Source organism: Elaeis guineensis, chromosome 3 (assembly GCF_000442705.2).
Source record: "Elaeis guineensis isolate ETL-2024a chromosome 3, EG11, whole genome shotgun sequence".
In the NCBI taxonomy this organism is placed as follows: Eukaryota; Viridiplantae; Streptophyta; class Magnoliopsida; order Arecales; family Arecaceae; genus Elaeis; species Elaeis guineensis.
The window spans coordinates 4,990,228-5,009,320 of NC_025995.2; the positions used below are offsets into that span (position 1 = coordinate 4,990,228).

The 19,093-nt window shown below is 46.5% G+C and overlaps 1 protein-coding gene across 2 annotated transcripts; it reads left to right on the forward strand.

The window, feature by feature from the left end:
• Positions 1–208: 208 nt before the first annotated feature.
• Positions 209–17,933, forward strand: LOC140856410 (uncharacterized). Of its 2 annotated transcripts, XR_012139579.1 has the most exons (6): positions 209–696; positions 16,532–16,735; positions 16,839–16,931; positions 17,092–17,193; positions 17,287–17,646; positions 17,748–17,933. XR_012139579.1 is itself a non-coding variant. In XM_073253592.1 (4 exons), exons 1-3 carry the CDS (start codon positions 556–558, stop codon positions 17,599–17,601), a joined length of 558 nt encoding a protein of 185 aa, XP_073109693.1. In that variant the 5' UTR covers positions 225–555; the 3' UTR covers positions 17,602–17,646; positions 17,748–17,916. The 2 variants fall into 2 exon arrangements, 1 of the variants encoding a protein (XP_073109693.1); XM_073253592.1 differs by lacking the exons at positions 16,532–16,735; positions 16,839–16,931 and having other exon boundaries at positions 225–696; positions 17,748–17,916.
• Positions 17,934–19,093: the final 1,160 nt, after the last annotated feature.

Sequence of the window (19,093 nt, forward strand, 5' to 3'; positions counted from 1 at the left end):
ATAGAGAACGGATAGGTTCTCGTCCTGCATTTGTATGCAAATGCGCATGTACATACGTGGTACAGCGTATGTATAAGAAAAGTTAAGAAAATTTTTGTGTACAAAAATTTCAAGCAGTAATTATACATGACAAAGAAATTGCTTAGGTATCGTTTTTGGAACCTTAACCGATTTAGATTTCCAATCCACGTGAAATTTGGGACTAATCTTCAGAAAAAATTAGTGCAGAGGATTACCGGAATCATTGGTATCCGACAACCATGTCCTTCACCAACTCAACTAATTAGTACATGTGGTTGCGTGAATTGGTTGGCTGGCAATGTGTGGGAGCATCCGCCGGACGGCAAGATAGGCATATAGAAATGCCCCAGGGAGACGCCATCATAAATCTAACGGTGACGCTTTGTCGGATTATTCGATTACTACACTCACATCCGACCCGTCATCCGAACCCGGCCGTTGACTCAAGTCCACGCAGCCTTAAACTGGCGCGAGTCGTCCCAACACTTCCTTCTGCATCTCGGGCCGAAGTCTTTCGCACGTCTGTACCACCAGATGACCGGAGCGGCGGCGGAGAGAGAGAGCGCGATGGCGGAGGTGGCGAGCTCGGTGGTGCGGGACGACGGCCCCTTCGAGGCCGTCGGCGGGCTCCTCGTCGACTCTGCTTGTGTCCGGGACGACGCCGAGGACCACTTGGTATGCCCCCATCATTCCAATCTCTGTGCTTGCAAAACCTCTCTCTTTTCACGCCGATCTTGGTCTGTCTATGGTTCTTGATCGATTTCTTTATTTGCTTACGTGAGCCTAGGAAGCCCTACAATTCGGTAGAGAGTTATTTTGCTTGAAATGTTTTTCTGTTGCATCTAATTGGCGCTTCCGATGGTTTGAAAGGAAATTCCGGTGTAAAATTCTGGGGGCAAGCATTTGGTGGATGGCTGTTATCCATCCCTTATTTTCGTACTAACTATGAAGTATGTTTTTTATGCTAAGGGAGTATATTTATTAAGATGGTACATATGATACGGAATTATGTCCAATTTTATGGTCCTTTTTTGATGACTCCTTGTGTAGGGGGGGGGGGTTTAGACTCACATCCAGTCGTATCAAAACTTTATAATAAAGATCTTATATCAATTATTCAAGTCATTAAACGTAATCTACTACTTCAAAACTATTTATACATAAAAAATTATATGATCTGAAAATCTCTAACTTATGTATCGAGATAGTCAAAAATTAAACAATTTAAATAAAATTAAATTAGATATATTTTTTTGATTATCTGATGCATAGGTTAGGAGCCTTCAAATCATATAATTTTTAGTATACAAGTAGTTTTGAGATGATAGATTGCATTCAATAGCTTAAATCATCGATGTAGGATCTTCATTATCTAGTTTTGATCTAACCGAATCTGAATCTAAATCTAATCGACCTTATTCAAATCTTCTCATATATATATATATATATATATATATAATTTTTTAAAATCTATGTGTTTGTTTGGATATTCTCAAAGGATTAGACCGAAAATCCTGCAAAAATCGAGTCTATTGGATCATTTAGCTCGCATCATCTTTGGGTCTGCCTAAATCCTAGCCTTGGGCCATGGGAAGAATAAAAAGATGCTCACAGACCTTTTTTTCCTTTTTTTTTCTTCGGAAGGTATTTGGTTGATTGAGCCATACTTTAATAAGCATCCCAATCCGTGAATGCTGCAGGATTTTTTAGAAACACTTATTATTTTGTTGGATGTTATTGAATTATAGAGGCCATACTTTAATAAGCATCCCAATCCGTGAATGCTGCAGGATTTTTTAGAAACACTTACTATTTTGTTGGATGTTATTGAATTATAGAGGCTTGCTTAATTTTTTTATTTCAGATGCATTACATTTTTTCCGTTGAATGTTCCGACAATCATGATTACGAATATGAAAATTAATCGAAGAATCATTTTAAATCGATCAAATTTATGGTCAGATAATTATTTAATCACCTAGTTTTTCATTGATGATTCAACAAGGAAGCTGGACAATCCAACTCAGGGATTTGTTTGAGCTTTTAGATAGAATCTAAGGTAGCTAAAGTTCCCAAACAAACCCCAAGTAAGTTCTTTTTAATATTTTTATGTTGCATTAAATTTAGATGATTCTGATTAGAAAATTTTTGCACCCATAATTTTGTTTAGTTTTGTTACATTCATTAATTTTATGCTTCAATTTTCGCACTTTAATTGACGAAAAGAGCCCTGCGTACAACATAGTCTACACGTTCATTCTTTAACCCAACTTGAAGAATTAGTTTCACCATGCAAACCCTTATTTTCTATAAAAGTTTTGGTAATGTTTTTTTCCTTTGTTTCTGGGGTACTGTTCGGTAAGACAGAAGAACAGAAAGTAAACAGATTACATCAGAAAACAGAGAAAAAAATAGTGAAAAAAAAAAATACAGAGCATATATCTCCATGATAATGCTTAAGCCATTCTTAAGCCATGTGCTAAGAGTAAATTTTGTACTAAAGTTCCATGGAGGTTATTAAGAAAAGCAGGTGACGTCATTGAATTCAATTTATGTACCCGGCCTCATATTCAATAGTTTAGAGCGGTTCTTGGTTCTCAAAACCAGACTATATATCTGAAAAATCCCTTGCAAACTCCATGGAGGCGAACGGATTGGGGGACCAATCCATGATACCATCCCTTGCAAACTCCATGGAAGCGAGCGGATCGGAGAAAGTAAGGTCGGTTAGTTCTGCCACTTGATTTTCCGCTTGCAACACCGGTTCTGAAGAAGGATTATTACTCGGTCCTACATCACTCGATGTCGTTCCATTCTTTTTATAATCTTTAGTCTTATAAATGATACAGAGAGCCAATTCATTCGCCTGCAAGAAATCAAAATAATTAGCAGGCTCGAGCAGTCTCATGGAGTTTTTTTTTTTCTTTAAGAGGAAGGAGATTAATGGGTGAATCCCCATCAATTATCAAATTTTATTCGGAAACTAAATAAGAGAAGAGAGTACAAATAGCACAAGTTACAATATAGAAGAGAAGTAAAAATTATAAAAATATATAGGATTATAAGAAAAACTGGAACTGTTGCTTCTAAGAGATCTCAAAAGATAACACTTCCTCATGTCCAGTAATTTAGAACCCATTTTTGGTTATCAAAGGCAGACCATATATCTCTGCAATAAGGCCAATACCATGGATCGTTCCTAAGCTCCCAGGAAGAATCCATTAGAAATTCAGGGGTGGCGAACGGATTGGGGAGAGGACGGTCGGTTCTGAAGAAAGATTATTACTCGGCCCTACATCGCCGGATGTGGTCCCATTCCTTTTATAATCTTTAGTCTGATAAATCATACAAAGAACCTGTTGTGGCCAATCTCCTCGTCGCCTGGTCATCGGGAACGAGCACCTGCAAAGAAAAGTCCACACTGACCGGAGATGCCTCCGGTGGAGACCTTCCGATGGTTAAGTCAGAGAGGAGACTAGGCAACAGTAGAGAGGAATCATGAGACTCAGCGGTGGAGAGAGCGAGAGAGAGAAAGAAAAGACCCCCCCTCAAGCTGCTGCCTTACCTCGTTTTATAGCAGGAGGTGGTATGGTCCCGCCGTCGGTGATGTAGACAACTGAAGAGTTGTCAGATCGCCGAGGGTTATCACGTCGTTGATGAGTTGACAGGTTTTAGGAATTAATTCGCGTCCTTGGCAGGACGGCGCCCCAGGTTCCTGGCAGGACAATGCCCCCTGGCGGTTGCACGGCATGTCCTTGACAGGACTGCAGCCCATGCCGCTCGTTCGGCGTCCAGAAGGGCCTGTAGAGGTCGGACGTCGGTTGTCCAAACTGACAAGGAGTCGGTGATGTCCCACCCGACAGGGAGTCGGTGATGCGAGATCGGCTTTCAGGCGATCGGAGGCAGCGTTGGCCTGTTAGGCCGATGCGTTCCGGCCGGACATGATCGGTAGTTACCGTTGGTGTTGCCCGTCGTCAGACGGGCAAAGTCGGTCGGTCCATCCTCGAGGAAGGATGGGTCGGCATCGGGACCCGTCGGTGAGTCGGCGTCGAGGATGGGTCGGCATCGTGACCCGTCGGTGAGTCGGCATCGAGGATGGGTCGGCATCGTGACCCGTCGGTGAGTCGGCATCAGGGTCGGTCGGTATATCCCAACAGTTGCCCCCCACTCCTGAGCTTGATGTCACGTCGGCCCGCGTTTCCACGCAGGTGGGGCGTCGGGCGAAAGGAGTGGATTCTTCATTGTGTCATGTCTTGATTCTGCTGATCTCACCAGCGGACGATCCGGACAAATCGGTGTCAGACGACTTGACGTTCAATGATTCGATGTCAGACGATCCGATGTCAGGCGATCTAGTGTCGAACGATCCGGTGTCAAACGACTCAGTGTCGGACGATCTGGTGTCAGACAATCCAGTGTCAGATGATCCGGTATCAGACGACTCAGTGTCGGATGATCTGGTGTCAGACGATCCAGTGTCGGACGACTCAGTGTCGGACGATCTGGTGTCAGACGATCCAATGTCAGGCACCTTCTGGGGAACGCAAACTGCCGCCTGGCGCTCCCTTGGGAGCGCGGACCGCCGTCAGACGTCCCATCGGGAACGCGGATCGCCGTCAGCGAATTAATTCTGAGGTGCGATTTCTCTGCCACGTGTCGGGAGGTTGTTGGGCCGGAGTCGTTCGTGCAAATGAAGGCGACGTGGCCCGATCTAGGATGGGTGCGCCGAACCGTCGGGCTGGAGGAGGGCCCGGGTGCTGCCACGTGTCGATCATCCGAGAGGTTCTCATCGGTGCGCCCTCATCCCGACCGTCGAGGGGCCCTATATATATGAGGTCACTTGTTTCCAAAATCTCACTTTTCACGATTTTGCTGCGGAGACTCTGCCCGAGCGGTCCCCCCTCCATCCCAGGTAGCTGCTTCTACCTTCATTCTTTGGAAGGTCCATCCAAGACTTGCGTTTCCTTTCGCCTTGTTCTTGCTTCTTTTGAAATCCTTTCTCCTTCTTCTTCTTTGTTTTTTCCTTTTGCTTGGTTCTGGCATCATGGCCAAGACTTCCCCTTGGGAAGCTCAGTCGGAGAATCCGATCGATGATCTTCGGTCGACCCCGGAAGTGGAGGTCTCCTCACTTTCGGGGCCGAATGTCGATCGGCTTCGGGATCAGTACTGTATCCCGGAGCAGTTCCGACTTTTCGCCCCTGGGGCTGGGGGACGGGTCAACAACCCGCCCGCGGGCCAGGTGGCTTTATATGTCGAGGACCTCCGGGCTGGTCTTCGGCTCCCGATTTCGAAGTTTGTTCGAAATCTTCTAGATTATTACGGACTTTGTCCGGCGCAACTGGCACCGAACTCAGTTCGATTAATAATCAGCTTCACCCTATTGTGTCAGCTTTTGCCGACCAATCCCCGAATCTCTCTCTTTCGGGGGTTCTTCGTCCTCCGACCCCACCCTAAAGCCCGAGAGTGGTGGCTCTTCAATCTCCGGAAGGGCCTTTCTTTCATCATTGATCTTCCATCGTCCATTCATGGGTGGAAGAATCAGTTCTTCATTGTTTCCTCTTCTTCTCCTTGAGATTTTCCTTCCTGCTGGGGCGAGCCTCGGATTGAGGCGAACGAGAACAGCCGAGTGGAGGCGGACGATCGGGAGGATTTCTACTGACTCAAAGACATGTCGGTACCGAAGCACAGGGAGCTTGTTACCGAACAAGCCCTCTATGACGCTGGCCTGAGCCTGGTCCCCCGTCTAGGTACTGCCCGATCCATCGGTTGTCTTTTTGCTTCACGTCTGTCCCCGAACATGTACTGATTCTCTCATTGAATATTGCAGGTACGCCGTCGAGGATGAGGCTGACCGACGTCGAGATCAGACAATATGCGGCTAGGAAGAGGCCGACGTCTGGGGTCGGGCCCTCACGACCGTCGAAGAGACCCCTTACAATAGCGCCGACCGCCTCCGCATCGGCGGCCGATCAATCGGAGCCAGTCATCGTGCTTTCGGCTCCGACGGCACCACCAGAGGAGCAGCTGGTGGAGGGAATGGCCGAAGGAGCGTCGGCGGTTTCGCCGATGGAGGAGGCACAGGATGTCGTTCGGGAACCTGAACATCCTCCGTCGGCTCCCGCTGCTGCCTCGGGGGGTGCTCAATCGAGCTCGAGCATCCCTTCCTTCCCCGATCTATGGGCCTGGGTGGCCGATCGAGGGAAGGCCCCGATGGCCCCCGCAGGCGACTCAAGGTCGGGGGATCGCACCACGTCGTCGGGTGCCCGGGTCCCCGAGGGAGCGTCAGCCCTGGCCGACCATAACTTGGCCAGGAGATTATGTCAAGGGACCCTCCTTCCAGCTGACGTGGAGGTTCTGAAGGCTCGGCAGGTGACCGAGATGCTGTCTTCCTTTTACCCGACCATGATCGGGATAAGTTCTGCCTCGCCTCCTTTCTTTATTGCTGTCTTTATCATTTTATCTTTCTGACGGTCGGTTTCTGTTTGCAGTTGATTTACACCATGTCCGAATTAGAGGCCAGATACCAGAGGTTCGGAGACGTCCGGGCGGCCTGGAAGGACAGGGCGGCGACCGCCGAAGCTAAAAAGATGGTACTGGTCGAGCAGTTGAAGCTGTCGATCGATCGGGAGGCAAGACTCGAGGATGAGATCTCTCGTCTCATGGACGTCTTGGCTGCCTCGGGGGCTGAACTTAAGTCGGCCCACGGGGAAGCCAAGCGCAAGGGTCGAACCGCTCACCGACTGCGGTGCGAGCGGGATGGCGTCACCGTCGAACTCGAGGCCGAACGCGAGCAGCTCCGGATTAGCCTGGAGAATCTCGCCAAGGTCGAGGAGGACTTATCAATCGCCCAAGTCGACGCTGACATAGCGAAGGCGGAGGCAGAGTCGGCGAAGGAGTTACTTGATCGGGCGGAGGCGAGGTCGACGAAGGAGTCATTGGGTCGGGCGGTGGAGGACTTCCGTGGCTCCAACAAATATCGGGAGGAACTGCTGGAAAGTGACTTCCGTCGTACCGGGTGGGGTACGAAGATGGTCGGGATGCAGTCCAGGCTTTGTACCCGGAGCTCGACCTCAGCGGTATCGTCCCTCCGGGACCCGAGGACCAAGCCATGGAGGAGGTGGCCGACCCATCATCGGGAGACGCTACTACGGTGGAGGAAACCGTCCCGGAGCAGATCGCCGAAGGGGAGACGGCCCCGACCTCCGACCCAGCGTCGACCAGGGCGGATGTACCGGTTGCCCCCGAGCTCCTCCCGATCGAAGAGGTCGACTCCGAAGGATGATCGGGGTCTTGTTACTTTTTTGTTTCACTTTATATACTTGTAATCGGGCTTCGGCCCAATTTTGTAGACTTATTGAAATTAAGCATTTCCAGCTTTCTTCCCTTTGCATGTGAAGACGCTCTCTGACTTAGAGTCGTAGAGTCGTAGACCCGACATACCATATTAGGTCACTCGGTAACATCCCAAGTCGTTAGTCAAGACAGTCGGTAACGTACGCCACGAAAAAGGCAAGGTGAATCCCGATCACAGACCGTTCGTTCCGACGGAGGTCTGAGTCGAACATCCATCGCCCGGTGGTAAGTCAGGCGTGTTCGTCGCGTCGGGAGTCAAAGTCGAGTGTACGTCGCCCCGACGCGAGTCGGGCGCATTCGTTGAGTCGAAGGTCGACCGACCTCCGGGCACACCGCGATGACCCGATCATTGTGCAGGGTCGAATGTCGTCCGATGTGATCAGTCGGATAGCGTCTGACGCGTTTGATAGAATAGCATCCGACGCGTTCAATCGAAAAAACTATGGCAAGTCGGGTTCCCGTTACCCAGACTGTGGTCGGGCACACATGTCGTGGCGCATGATATACGGTGGCAAACCGAATATCCTTCGACCGATCGTGACCTGGTCGGTAGGCTGCGAACGTGACCTTGGTCGTGTTGGCGCTTAGCCTTTTTTGGCTGGGACCAAGTCGGCAAGCTAGCCGATCGCTTTGCCCAAGAATCTGTCTGTAGAAGGAGTGTAGCTTCCTCCGTTATGGATACATCGGTCATCGTAAGTGTCCGATGTGTTGTCGGCGATCGGGCCGTTGATTCTCAACGGAACGTTGGGCCCAAGTCGGGGCACCGGAGCTTGTATTCCCGACGAGCGCCGAGCCACAGTCGAAGAGTCGAGATTCCGGATTTCGAAGTTTTGAAACTGAATTTGTATTCCGGACAGGTGGATACAAAGTTCACTGATAGTACAACCTCAGATTGTCGGCATTCCAAGTCCGGAGGATGGCCGTTCCTTCCAGGGTCTCTAGTCGATAAGCTCTCGACCCGTAGGTGTCGGCTATCTTGTAGGGTCCTTCCCAATTCGGGGACAACTTCTCCTGGTCCAGGGGCTTTGAGACTTCCGCCTTTCTTAAGACCAAGTCTCCGGGTCGGAAAAGCTTTGGCTTAACCTTGGTGTTGTAGTATCGGGCCACCTTTTGTCGGCAGGAAGCCATACGGAGTTGTGCCTCGTGTCGGAGTTCGGGCAAGAGGTCTAAGTCGACTCTCCGACACTCAGAGTTGTCCGGCTCACGATACTGCTCGACTCTAATCGATGGTAACCCGATCTCCAATGGGATCATTGCTTTTGTCCCATAGGCTAAGTTGAAGGGAGATTCCCCAGTTGGGACACGGGGCGTCGTCCGATAGGCCCACAGGATGGAGTTCAATTCTTCGACCCATAGGCCTTTGACTTCATTTAGTCGGGTCTTTAGTCTGTGTAGAATGGTCCGGTTGGTCATCTCGACCTCGCCGTTGGACTGTGGATGCCCGATCGAGGTCAGTCGGTGTGTGATATGAAACCTCGCACAGAAGTCTCTGAAGTCCTGGTTGTCGAACTGTCGTCCGTTGTCGGTAATGATGGTATTTAGCAATCCGAACCTGAAGATGATGGACTTCTGAACGAAGTCTTCCATCTTCCGCTCAGTGATTTGCGTCAAAGGTTCGGCTTCCACCCACTTAGTGAAGTAGTCGATCGCGATGACTATGAACTTTCGTTGACCGGATGTCGGAGGAAAAGGTCCGAGTATGTCGATTCTCCACTGGGCGAAGGGCCACGGGGCGACGATGGGAGTGAGCTGGCTGGTGGGTTGTATGTTGGCATACCTTTGGCACGGTTCGCACCTCCGAACCAATTCAGCTGCGTCCTTCTTCATGGTGGGCCAGTAGTAACCCTGTCGTAGGACTTTGTAAGCCAAGGATTTGCCCCCCAAGTGATTACCGCAGATCCCTTCATGTACTTCTCTGAGGGCATAGTCCGCGTCGGTCGGCCCCAGGCACTTCAGCAAAGGAAGAGAGAACGACCTTTTGTAGAGTCGGCCGTCCACCACCACATATTGAGAAGCCGCCCACCAGAGCCGTTTGGCTTCCGCGGGGTCTTCGGGGCTAGTTTCATCGGTTAGGTACCGAGCGATCGGGTCCATCCAGTTCGGCTCTGTCGCCAATTGTAGCACCTCATCGATCTTGTCGATGCTCGGTTGTTCAAGACTTTCTATGAATGTCCGGTCCAAGGTGCCATAGTCGGATGTCGCGAGCCTGGAGAGTGTGTTTGTCCGAGCATTTTCGACCCTGGGGATGTGGAAGATCTCGAAGTACTTGAAGGGTGCTACGAGATCTTTTACTTTTTGATAATACTTGGCCATGGTCGGATCCCGCGCTTCGAACTCGCCTTTGACCTGTCCAACGATCAGTTGAGAGTCGGAGAAGACTTTGAGACGGTCGACCTCGAGCTCCAGTGCCAACCCCAAGCCCGCGACGAGCGCCTCATATTCGGCTTGATTGTTGGAGGCCTTGAAGTCGAATCGGAGGGCGTGCTCAGTAACCACTCCCTCCGAGTTGGTGAGCAGGTACCCGGCCCCGCTCCCTCGAGCGTTGGAGGCTCCATCGATGTGCAACACCCAGGTTGAATCGGGGTCACATTCGGAGATCCCAACCTCTTCGGGGCTCCCCTCTCTCGTCGCTCGATCGGTCGTCGGGCATTCCGCGACAAAGTCGGCCAGAACCTGGACTTTCAGAGTGGGTCGCAGCCGGTATTGGATGTCGAACTCGCTCTGTCTCACAGCCCACTTCGCCAGCCGTCCTGATGTGTCAGGGCGGTGCAGGATTGCTCTTAGGGGTTGGTCGGTGAGGACCACAATAGCGTGCGTCTGGAAGTATGGACGGAGCCGCTGTGCTGAAATGACCAGAGCAAATATCATTTTCTCTGCCTTCGAGTACCGAGTCTCGGCTTCGTGAAGCACTTTGCTGACGTAATATATCGGTTGGTGAACTCGGTTCTCGTTCTCTCGGACGAGCACCGAGCTAACTGCCTCTGGGGAGGTAGCCAAGTAAGGATACAGTACCTCCCCGACCTCCGACCTCACAAGTAGGGGTGGAGAAGTCAGATATTTCTTCAGTTCCTCGAAGGCCTGTCGGTACTCGTCCGGTCAAGAGAAATGCTTTGCCTGTCTCAGGGTTTTGAAGAACGGGAGGCATCTCTCAGCCGACCGAGAAATGAATCGGCTGAGCGCAATGATCCTTCCGTTGAGTCGCTGCACCTCTTTTTTGGTGTCCGGATGTCGCATGTCGATGATTGCTTTGATCTTCTCGGGGTTGGCCTCGATTCCTCGTTGCGAAACGAGGAATCCGAGGAACTTCTCCGAGGTCACTCCGAAGGCGCACTTAGTCGGGTTCAGCTTCATCTGGTGTCGTCGTAGAGTGCGGAAGGTTTCTTCAAGATCTTGCACGTAATCCGAAGTTTGCGTACTCTTCACTAGCATGTCGTCCACATACACCTCCATGTTGCACCCGATTTGGTCTTTGAAGACCTTGTTGACAAGCCACTAGTAAGTAGCCCCGGCATTCTTCAGACCGAAGGGCATTACTTTGTAATAGTAAAGGCCCTTGGCGGTCACGAAAGTCGTATGGTCCTCATCCTCGGGCGCCATCCGGATCTGGTTGTACCCGACGAAGGCATCCATGAAGCTGAGCAGTCGATAACCGGACGTCGAATCCACCAGCTGGTCGATCTTTGGAAGTGGAAAGCTGTCCTTCGGACAGGCCCGATTCAAGTCGGTGTAGTCGATGCAGATTCTCCACTTTTCGTTGGCTTTCTTCACCATAACGACATTGGTGAGCCAATCGGGATGGGTAGTTTCTCTAATGAAGCCCACCTCGAGTAGCTTATCCACTTTCTCGTCAATGACCTTCTGTCTTTCAGGAGCAAAAGACCGCATCTTCTGCCTCACCGGCCTCATTGCTGGGTCGATGTTGAGTCGGTGTGTCATCGTCTCCGGGGGGATGCCCGACATATCCGCTGCCGACCAAGCGAATACGTCGGCATTGACCTTCAGCAGTTCCGCTAGCTGCTGTCGCTCGGGGTCGGGTAATTGAGACCCGACCCAGACCACTCGTTTGGGATTCTCCGTTATCGAGATGGGAACAAGTTGCTCGGTCGGTTCACCCCGTTCTTCTTCTTCCCGTTGGTCCAGCTTGTCGACCGTTAGGGAGCCCTTCGGTTCGTCGCTTTGAGCAGAGATCTGAAAGCATCGTCGGATGAGTTGTTGATCCCCGCGCATCTCCCCGACTCCATTTTTGGTCGGAAACCGAACCAGCAGATGATACGTCGAGACTATCGCATTGAGGGTATTTAGTCCGGGTCTCCCAAGTATGGCATTGTAGGCCGAAGACACTTGGATGACCGCAAAGGTCAAGTGGGCTGTGCTCTGTCGTGGTTCGGTTCCAGCCATCACGGGCAAAGTAACTTCCCGTTCCACGGTGACAGCATCTCCAGCGAAGCCTATTAGGGGCGTAGAGACTCTCTTGAGCCGATCGATCGATAGTCGCATCCGGGAGAAAGTCGAGTAAAACAAAACGTTCGTTGAACTTTCATTATCTACCAAGATTCTTTTTACATCATAATTTGCTATTGTTGCCGAGACAACAACAACATCGTCATGGGGAGTTTGGATACCCCGAACATCTTCATCTGCAAAAGTAATTACATCATCTGGGCGCAGCTTCTTCGTCGGCTCCCCTCCAGCAGTCGTCCCCTCCAGCAGTCATCGCTCGTTCCAGCTGGGAAGGGGACGGTCGTCGAGACCGACGGGCATCATGCCATGACCGCCTCTCTTCCTCTCGGTGGGAGTGCTGTGACAGCTGCTCCCGAAGAGGAGACGGAGACCGACGTGGGAGTTGGCGGCTGCTCCTGGAGGGCATCGGACGTGCCACTGATTGCTCCGCCGGCGAGCACGGCAACCGGGTGGGTTGAAGGCTTTTGACCGCGTCCGTCAATACGGTCATCTGCCGCACGATCGCCGCGATCTGCGCCTCCGTGGTCACCGCGGGATGGGGAGAGCTAGGCTCTGCGGTGGGGAGTGGTGGAGAAGCCTCTCCCCGACGGGAAGATCGTCTCGCCGATCCGGTGGCTCTCGACCGCTGAGCCCTGGTTCTTGTCATCTCGGAAAGGTTCTTCGAACTCTGTGGAGGTCGTGTACCAACCGGCCCCCCTTCCTGGCGCGCCAAACCTGTTGCGGCCAATCCCCTCGTCGCCTGGTCGCCGGGAACGAGCACCTGCAAAGGAAAGTCCATACTGACCGGAGATGCCTCCGGCGGGGACCCTCCGACGGTCAAGTCAGAGAGGAGACTAGGCAACAGTAGAGAGGAATCAGGGGACTCAACGGTGGAGAGAGCGAGAGAGAGAGAGAGAAAGGACCCCCCCTCAAGCTGTTGCCTTACCTCATTTTATAGTAGGAGGTGGTATGGTCCCGCCGTCGGTGATGTAGACAACTGAAGAGTTGTCAGATCGTCGAGGGTTGTCACGTCGTTGACAAGCTGACAGGTCCTAGGAATTAATTCGCGTCCTTGGCAGGACGGCGCCCCAGGTTCCTGGCAGGACAACGCCCCCTGGCGGTTGCACGGCATATCCTTGACAGGACTGCAGCCCATGCCGCTCGTTCGGCGTCCAGAAGGACCCATAGAGGTCAGACGTCGGTTGTCCAAACCGACAAGGAGTCGGTGATATCCCATCCGACAGGGAGTCGGTGATGCGAGATCGGCTTTCAGGCGATCGGAGGCAGCATTGGCCTGTTAGGCCGATGCGTTCCGGCCGGGCATGATCGATAGTTACCGTTGGTGTTGCCCGTCGTCAGACGGGCAAAATCGGTCGGTCCATCCTCGAGGATGGATGGGTCGGCATCGGGATCCGTCGGTGAGTCGGCGTCGAGGATGGGTCGGCATCGTGACCCGTCGGTGAGTCGGCATGGAGGATGGATCGGCATCGTGATCCGTCGGTGAGTCGGCATCAGGATCGGTCAGTATATCCCAACAGAACCAATTCCTTCACCTGCAGGAAATCAAAATTATTGGCAGTCGTTTGTTGCAAGATCATTCGGATTTTTTAGGACGCAAGCTTCTAGGGACCTGTTTGTTTTAAAACAACTTGATGCATACGTCTGATTTAATATGATTGATTTATTAAATATATACCTAGATTAAATATGATTGATTTATTAAATGTTTATATATAGAATCTTATAATTTATTCATTTTTTGATATTTATATTTGTATAACTAGCATCATTAATTTAGCCTCTGCATCGATAGAAACACTACAGATCATGTAGTTCATCCCTCTTCGTAGATAATTGATTTCACGAACTCATTATTTAATTTATTGAATAATGAAGGCTTATCAAGTTAATTATCTACTCGCTTACGCCAGATGGAATGCGGCTTGGGTGTAGCGTATACTCTTTCATTGCCCACTTGGTTCTTTTCCCTGGGAATCGTCCCTGCATATAGATTAGAGACTGTACGAACCCAAGCGGCCTGCCTTCGAGGTCACTTATCTCCTGCTTCCCATCGCGTGCATCCCAGCGACCAGACTTGCTGCTACGTTTGCGTGCTCTATTAACCCAAGTGGGAGTGGTGAAGTAAAGTCTCCTCTCTCCTTTGTCTGGAACACCTGCCTCGTTAATTTCCACACACAAACAGACACGCATGTTTCAGTTCTTTTGCTAGCTAGCTGCAAGGATGGAAAACCCATAGCTAATGGCATCTAGAAAGATAGATAGAAAGGGGAGGAGAAGAAAGACCAAAACAAGTTCTTTACATATATTAAGAAGGGAAAGGTGCTACTATCAATCACATGGTAGAGAGATTTCCAATCGTAAAGGAAATGCAACGGAAAGATTGAAGTTGGTACTGGGGATTATACTCGGCTGAAATAGAAAGTAGTGGAGGACTGAGGCCTATTAATGAAGAGCCTCTCTATTCCCCTGTTTTGTGTTTCCGTGGATATGTCCCTATTAGAAGAAGCACCTGCAGGTGAGTGTTGGAATAAACTAGATATATATTAGCGAGTTTTCTTTCTATCGTTTCGCTTTGACAAAACATGGTCAACAGTCTATCGTTTACCTTAGTCACATGGTCACCGCCGGTCCTTGTCCTGCAAGGTGAGCTCCCATGAGCTTATACCGTTTTCAGGATGTGCGAGAAAATCAATCAAACAATAAAAATAGTTTGAATCGTTAATTTTAATTTGATTTGAATCTTCTTTTAAAATTTGATTCGGTTTTGATTTAGAAATTTTAGAAATTAAAAAAACTGTCTTGATTTTGATTTTGATTTTGAAAAATATAATTTAAATCTGTACATGTGTATGTATATATAGATATACATGTATATATATTACATATCTTAGGAAAAAAAAAAACACCCAAAAGAATGGGTAAACGTGCGGTGAACTCTTGAAAAGAAAACATCTAACAATTCCAACGATGGGGGGCCATCCCATGTCTCTCTCTCTGTCTCTCTCTCTCACACACACACACACAGACACAAGCCTCTTCTCTCTCTAGCCTTCTCATCCATGTCTTTGCAGCCCGCCTTCCTTTCAATGGATGAATCCTGCTATTTTTACGTAAGGATCCATGCGTTTGTATGTTTGGTCTTATGCTAGTTATTTATTAGAATAATCTTAGATACTTATACAAAAGTATTAGAGCCGATCTGATCCATAACTATATGGATCAAGGGAACGCTATAATATAGGTCCATTACAATTGAGCACGAAATGATTATGATATCTATGATTGGATTTATATTAATTTAGATTTTTAGTTTGACGAGAATATTAGGACTTAAATAGGAGAGGCATGTAAGGATCCAGAAATCTGAATAATACATACAACATTACTTTTTTGGGTAAAGTCCTAAGTTATAATATTTTATTCATTTTTTTTAAAATGCTCTGCATCAATCTTTATTCCACAAATCTTACATGGTAGATACATGCATGATGCAACTACAAACTAATTGTCTCAACGTCAATCAGTTGTAGTAAAGATTATTCTTTAGAAGTAAAATCATGGCAGAAAATAAAAGTTAATTTTACATATCTCATGGAGACTAACAAAAGGAGGTGACTTTATTTAGTTTTATTGAGACTAACAAAAAAATGTGCAAGAAAATCGATAAAACTACAAAAATGATTTGAATCTCTAATATCAATTTTATTTGGATCTTTTTTTTTAAATTCAGTTCAGTTTTGATTTAAAAATTTTAAAAATTAAAAAAATCGATTTGATTTTGATTTTGATTTTAAAAAATCAAATTTAAATCAAACTGATGTATGTGTGTGTGTGTGTATGTATATATATATATATATATATATATATATATATATATATATATATGTGTGTATGTATGTATATGTATATGTATGTATGTATATGTATATGTGTGTTCGTAAATCACCATCAATTTACTTATATTTTATTTTAATCCTACCAATTTATTATTTTTATATAAGCCCATCTCATAAATTACTCATATAATCCATCATATATGCTACTTATTTTATATAATTAAAAAAATTAAAATACATATCTGACCATTGGGAAAATCCCATAGCAATCTAGTATATATTGCGATGCCTTTCAGTCGCAGGCGTCTTGCCTCACGCGGCCACGTGCAGGATATGCGTGAAAATTAAAGAATCCGGGGAATCTTTGCTTACGTGGTTGCTATTTGTCCTCTATCTGTACTTTCCAACCTTTCTGGCATCATGTCTTTCCCTGGATGTTTTTATTCCCTGGCAACTAACCCAGCTTGTACATATTTTTATTAATAAATTAAAGGTTGCTCATCTAGCTTTCAAAAAACATAAAATAAAATAAAATAAAGGATGGCTCAACCTCCTTTTCCGTGAAAATATATAAAAAAAAAAAAAAAAAAATCAAAAACCCGCTGGAGAACGCATACTCGCATACTTGCATAAATATAAGCATATATCGGTAGAAAAGACAGATGATCAAAAATCATGAATCTAATATTTTTCACCGCGCGCGCGCGTGTATATATATATATATATATATAATGGAATGACATGCTTCCAACGTATAAAGTTGAGCTCCTCCGAGTTATAGAGGTAATGAATTGATGTTCATACTGTATATTAATTGTTAATCACTTATATAATTTATTTCATTTAATTTTTTTTTATAGAGCAAGTTTGTTCTCCCTCCATCCACTCATAATTTTGTAATGAAGTCTCTCAACCGCAAATGGAAAGAATATAGAACACAATTGAAGAAGGACTATATGAGACAGGATATGACAGAGGAGGAGGTTGCTAGGAATTGTCCTCCTGATGTACCCCCTCATCAGTGGATGGAGTTGGTTCATTATTGATTCTCCGAGAGGGCACAGGTATATTATCTGCTCATTATCTTTTTTTTTCTAAATATTTTATAAAAATATTAATTTTTATTATATATTATACATATAACAAGTTCTTTACTTTATTTTACAGACTTATTCTGCTATTGGTAGAGCTGCACGAGCAGCTCAGTCTGTTCCTCATACATCGGGGTCGAAGAGTTATGAACGACTCCGACAGGAGTTTGTATGTTCCTTAAACTTTCATAATTAACTTTTAATTTTTATGTTGAAATATTTATATAACTAATATCATTATGTATCGTAGACTATGTATGTATCATGATATTCATATATTTTTTTAAATTATTATAACTGTTTGCTTAAAATTGAAATTATTTGTGTAGGTGGATGAGCATGGGAGGGAACCCGATCAAGTGAAGTTTTACCGGATGACTCATACTCATCAGGATGGTACTTTTGTTCGAGATGAGTCGAGAGATTTATATGTACGGCATTATTAATATTTTATTTTTTGCAATGATTTTAATTTAATTTTGTTAGCTATTAATGTATAACTCTTGTTTTCAAAATAAATATAGGAGAGGGCTACATCTCTCATTGCGGAGCGTGACGACGAGTCCGCAGCATCTACGCAGCAGAGCCGTATCGAGGCCGAGGTGTTCACAGAGTTGATGGGACCAGAGCGCTACGGCCGAGTGAGGGGTTATGGAGTAGGAGTCACCCCCACTCAGTTATCTGAGGTTAGTAGATATATGCAGCATGCTGCAACAGATACTCAGGATTCACGCGTTCGCAGACTCGAGACGGAGATACAGAAGATTAGACAGAGTCGTGCCGCTGAGATGGAGGAGATGCGACAGAGCCGTGCCGAGATGCAGGCCATGAGGGGATAGATTGATCGGCTTACATCTTTATTAGAGATGTATGACCCATCTCAGGTAAATACATATTATTAAATATATATTTTTGTATTAATTTAATGATTTATATATTTTTATTTATAGATATGCAAATCATGCTTTTGATATGTTTCTTGTAGGCTCCTGGCACATCAGGCACCCGTCGAGACAACGGCACGTCACGTGGAGACAGCGACGACCATCCGCCTGCGGGTTGACATTATTTTATTTTTATTGTATTCTTATATTTATTTATATTACTCTTGATTGTAATAGACGATTAGTACTTTATTTTTATTTATATAAAATAATATCTTTTGATTTGGTTAAATTTGCTATTTAAGTTTGCTTTTGATGTAAATGGTGGTGATTGTACATGTGTGAATGGTGGTGATTGTACAGGTTTATGTTTGAATAATTGATATAATTTTGTACAGGAATGTATGTTTTCTTTTTTTTTTGTATATAAAATCTGTATTTTTTTTTTAAAAACCTTTAACGATGCTTATAAGCATCGTTAAAAAAATTTTAACGACGCTTATAAGCGTCGTTAAAAAAATTTTAACGATGCTTATAAGCGTTGTTAAAGACAAAAAAGCCGACGCTTCGAAAAGCATCTTGGTATAGTGGAGGACGCAGAGTCATTAACGACGCTAAAAAGCGTCGTTAGAATTGAATTTTACGATGCTTTAAAGCGTCGTTACAAAAATGTTTAACGACGCTTATAAGCATCGTTAAAACATGTTTAACGACGCTTATAAGCGTCGCTAAAGACTTAATAGCCGACGCTTCAAAAAGCGTCTTGGTAGAGTGGAGGATGCATTATCATTAACGACGCTAAAAATCGCCGTTATAATTTAATTTTACGACGCTTTAAAGCGTCGTTAAAAAATAACGACGTTTTTAAAAAGATTGGCGCTTTTCGTCTCCACTCTTATATAGGCGATGCTTTTGCGACGTTTTTTGAAGCATCGTAAAAATTATTTACGACGCTTATTAGCATCGTAAAATAACCTTAATAGCGTTGTCTTTTACCATTTTCACAGTAGTGCATGTGTGTGTGTGTATATATATATATCCGTCGACTACACTAGGTTGAAATAGAAGTAACGAAGGGCTGAGGCAACAACTCACCGGAAGCTCCTCCGGCCTATAATTAAATAGATCATCAAAGTATATGCCTTCATCAAGGCTGCTAGGTGATGGCCTTCCAACCACCTTGGCCTCAAGACAATGAAGAGCCTCTCTGTGCCTTTGTTTTGTGTCGTTACCGTGGGGTGTGGACATGTTGGAGAAGTACGTGAGCAAAGCTTTTCAAAGAGCTCAGAGCAAAACACTCCGAGAGAATCATGGAGCAATGGACTCTAAGAACAGTGGTGGAGCATAACAGGGACAGGAGGAGCCTTGGAGAATGCATACTTGTATATTTGCATAGATACACGGTAGATGGATAGATAGAAAAAGCAGATGATCAAAATTCATGCAT

What these genes read in the sequence shown, in the direction of transcription:
- LOC140856410 (XM_073253592.1), top strand. Translation starts at nt 556, where the DNA reads ATGACCGGAGCGGCGGCGGAGAGAGAGAGCGCGATGGCGGAGGTGGCG. An exon ending in ACGACGCCGAGGACCACTTG is followed by an intron (nt 697 to 17,091) that starts GTATGCCCCCAT and finishes TTATTTGTGTAG; the next exon opens with GTGGATGAGCATGGGAGGGA. An exon ending in ATGAGTCGAGAGATTTATAT is followed by an intron (nt 17,194 to 17,286) that starts GTACGGCATTAT and finishes AAATAAATATAG; the next exon opens with GAGAGGGCTACATCTCTCAT.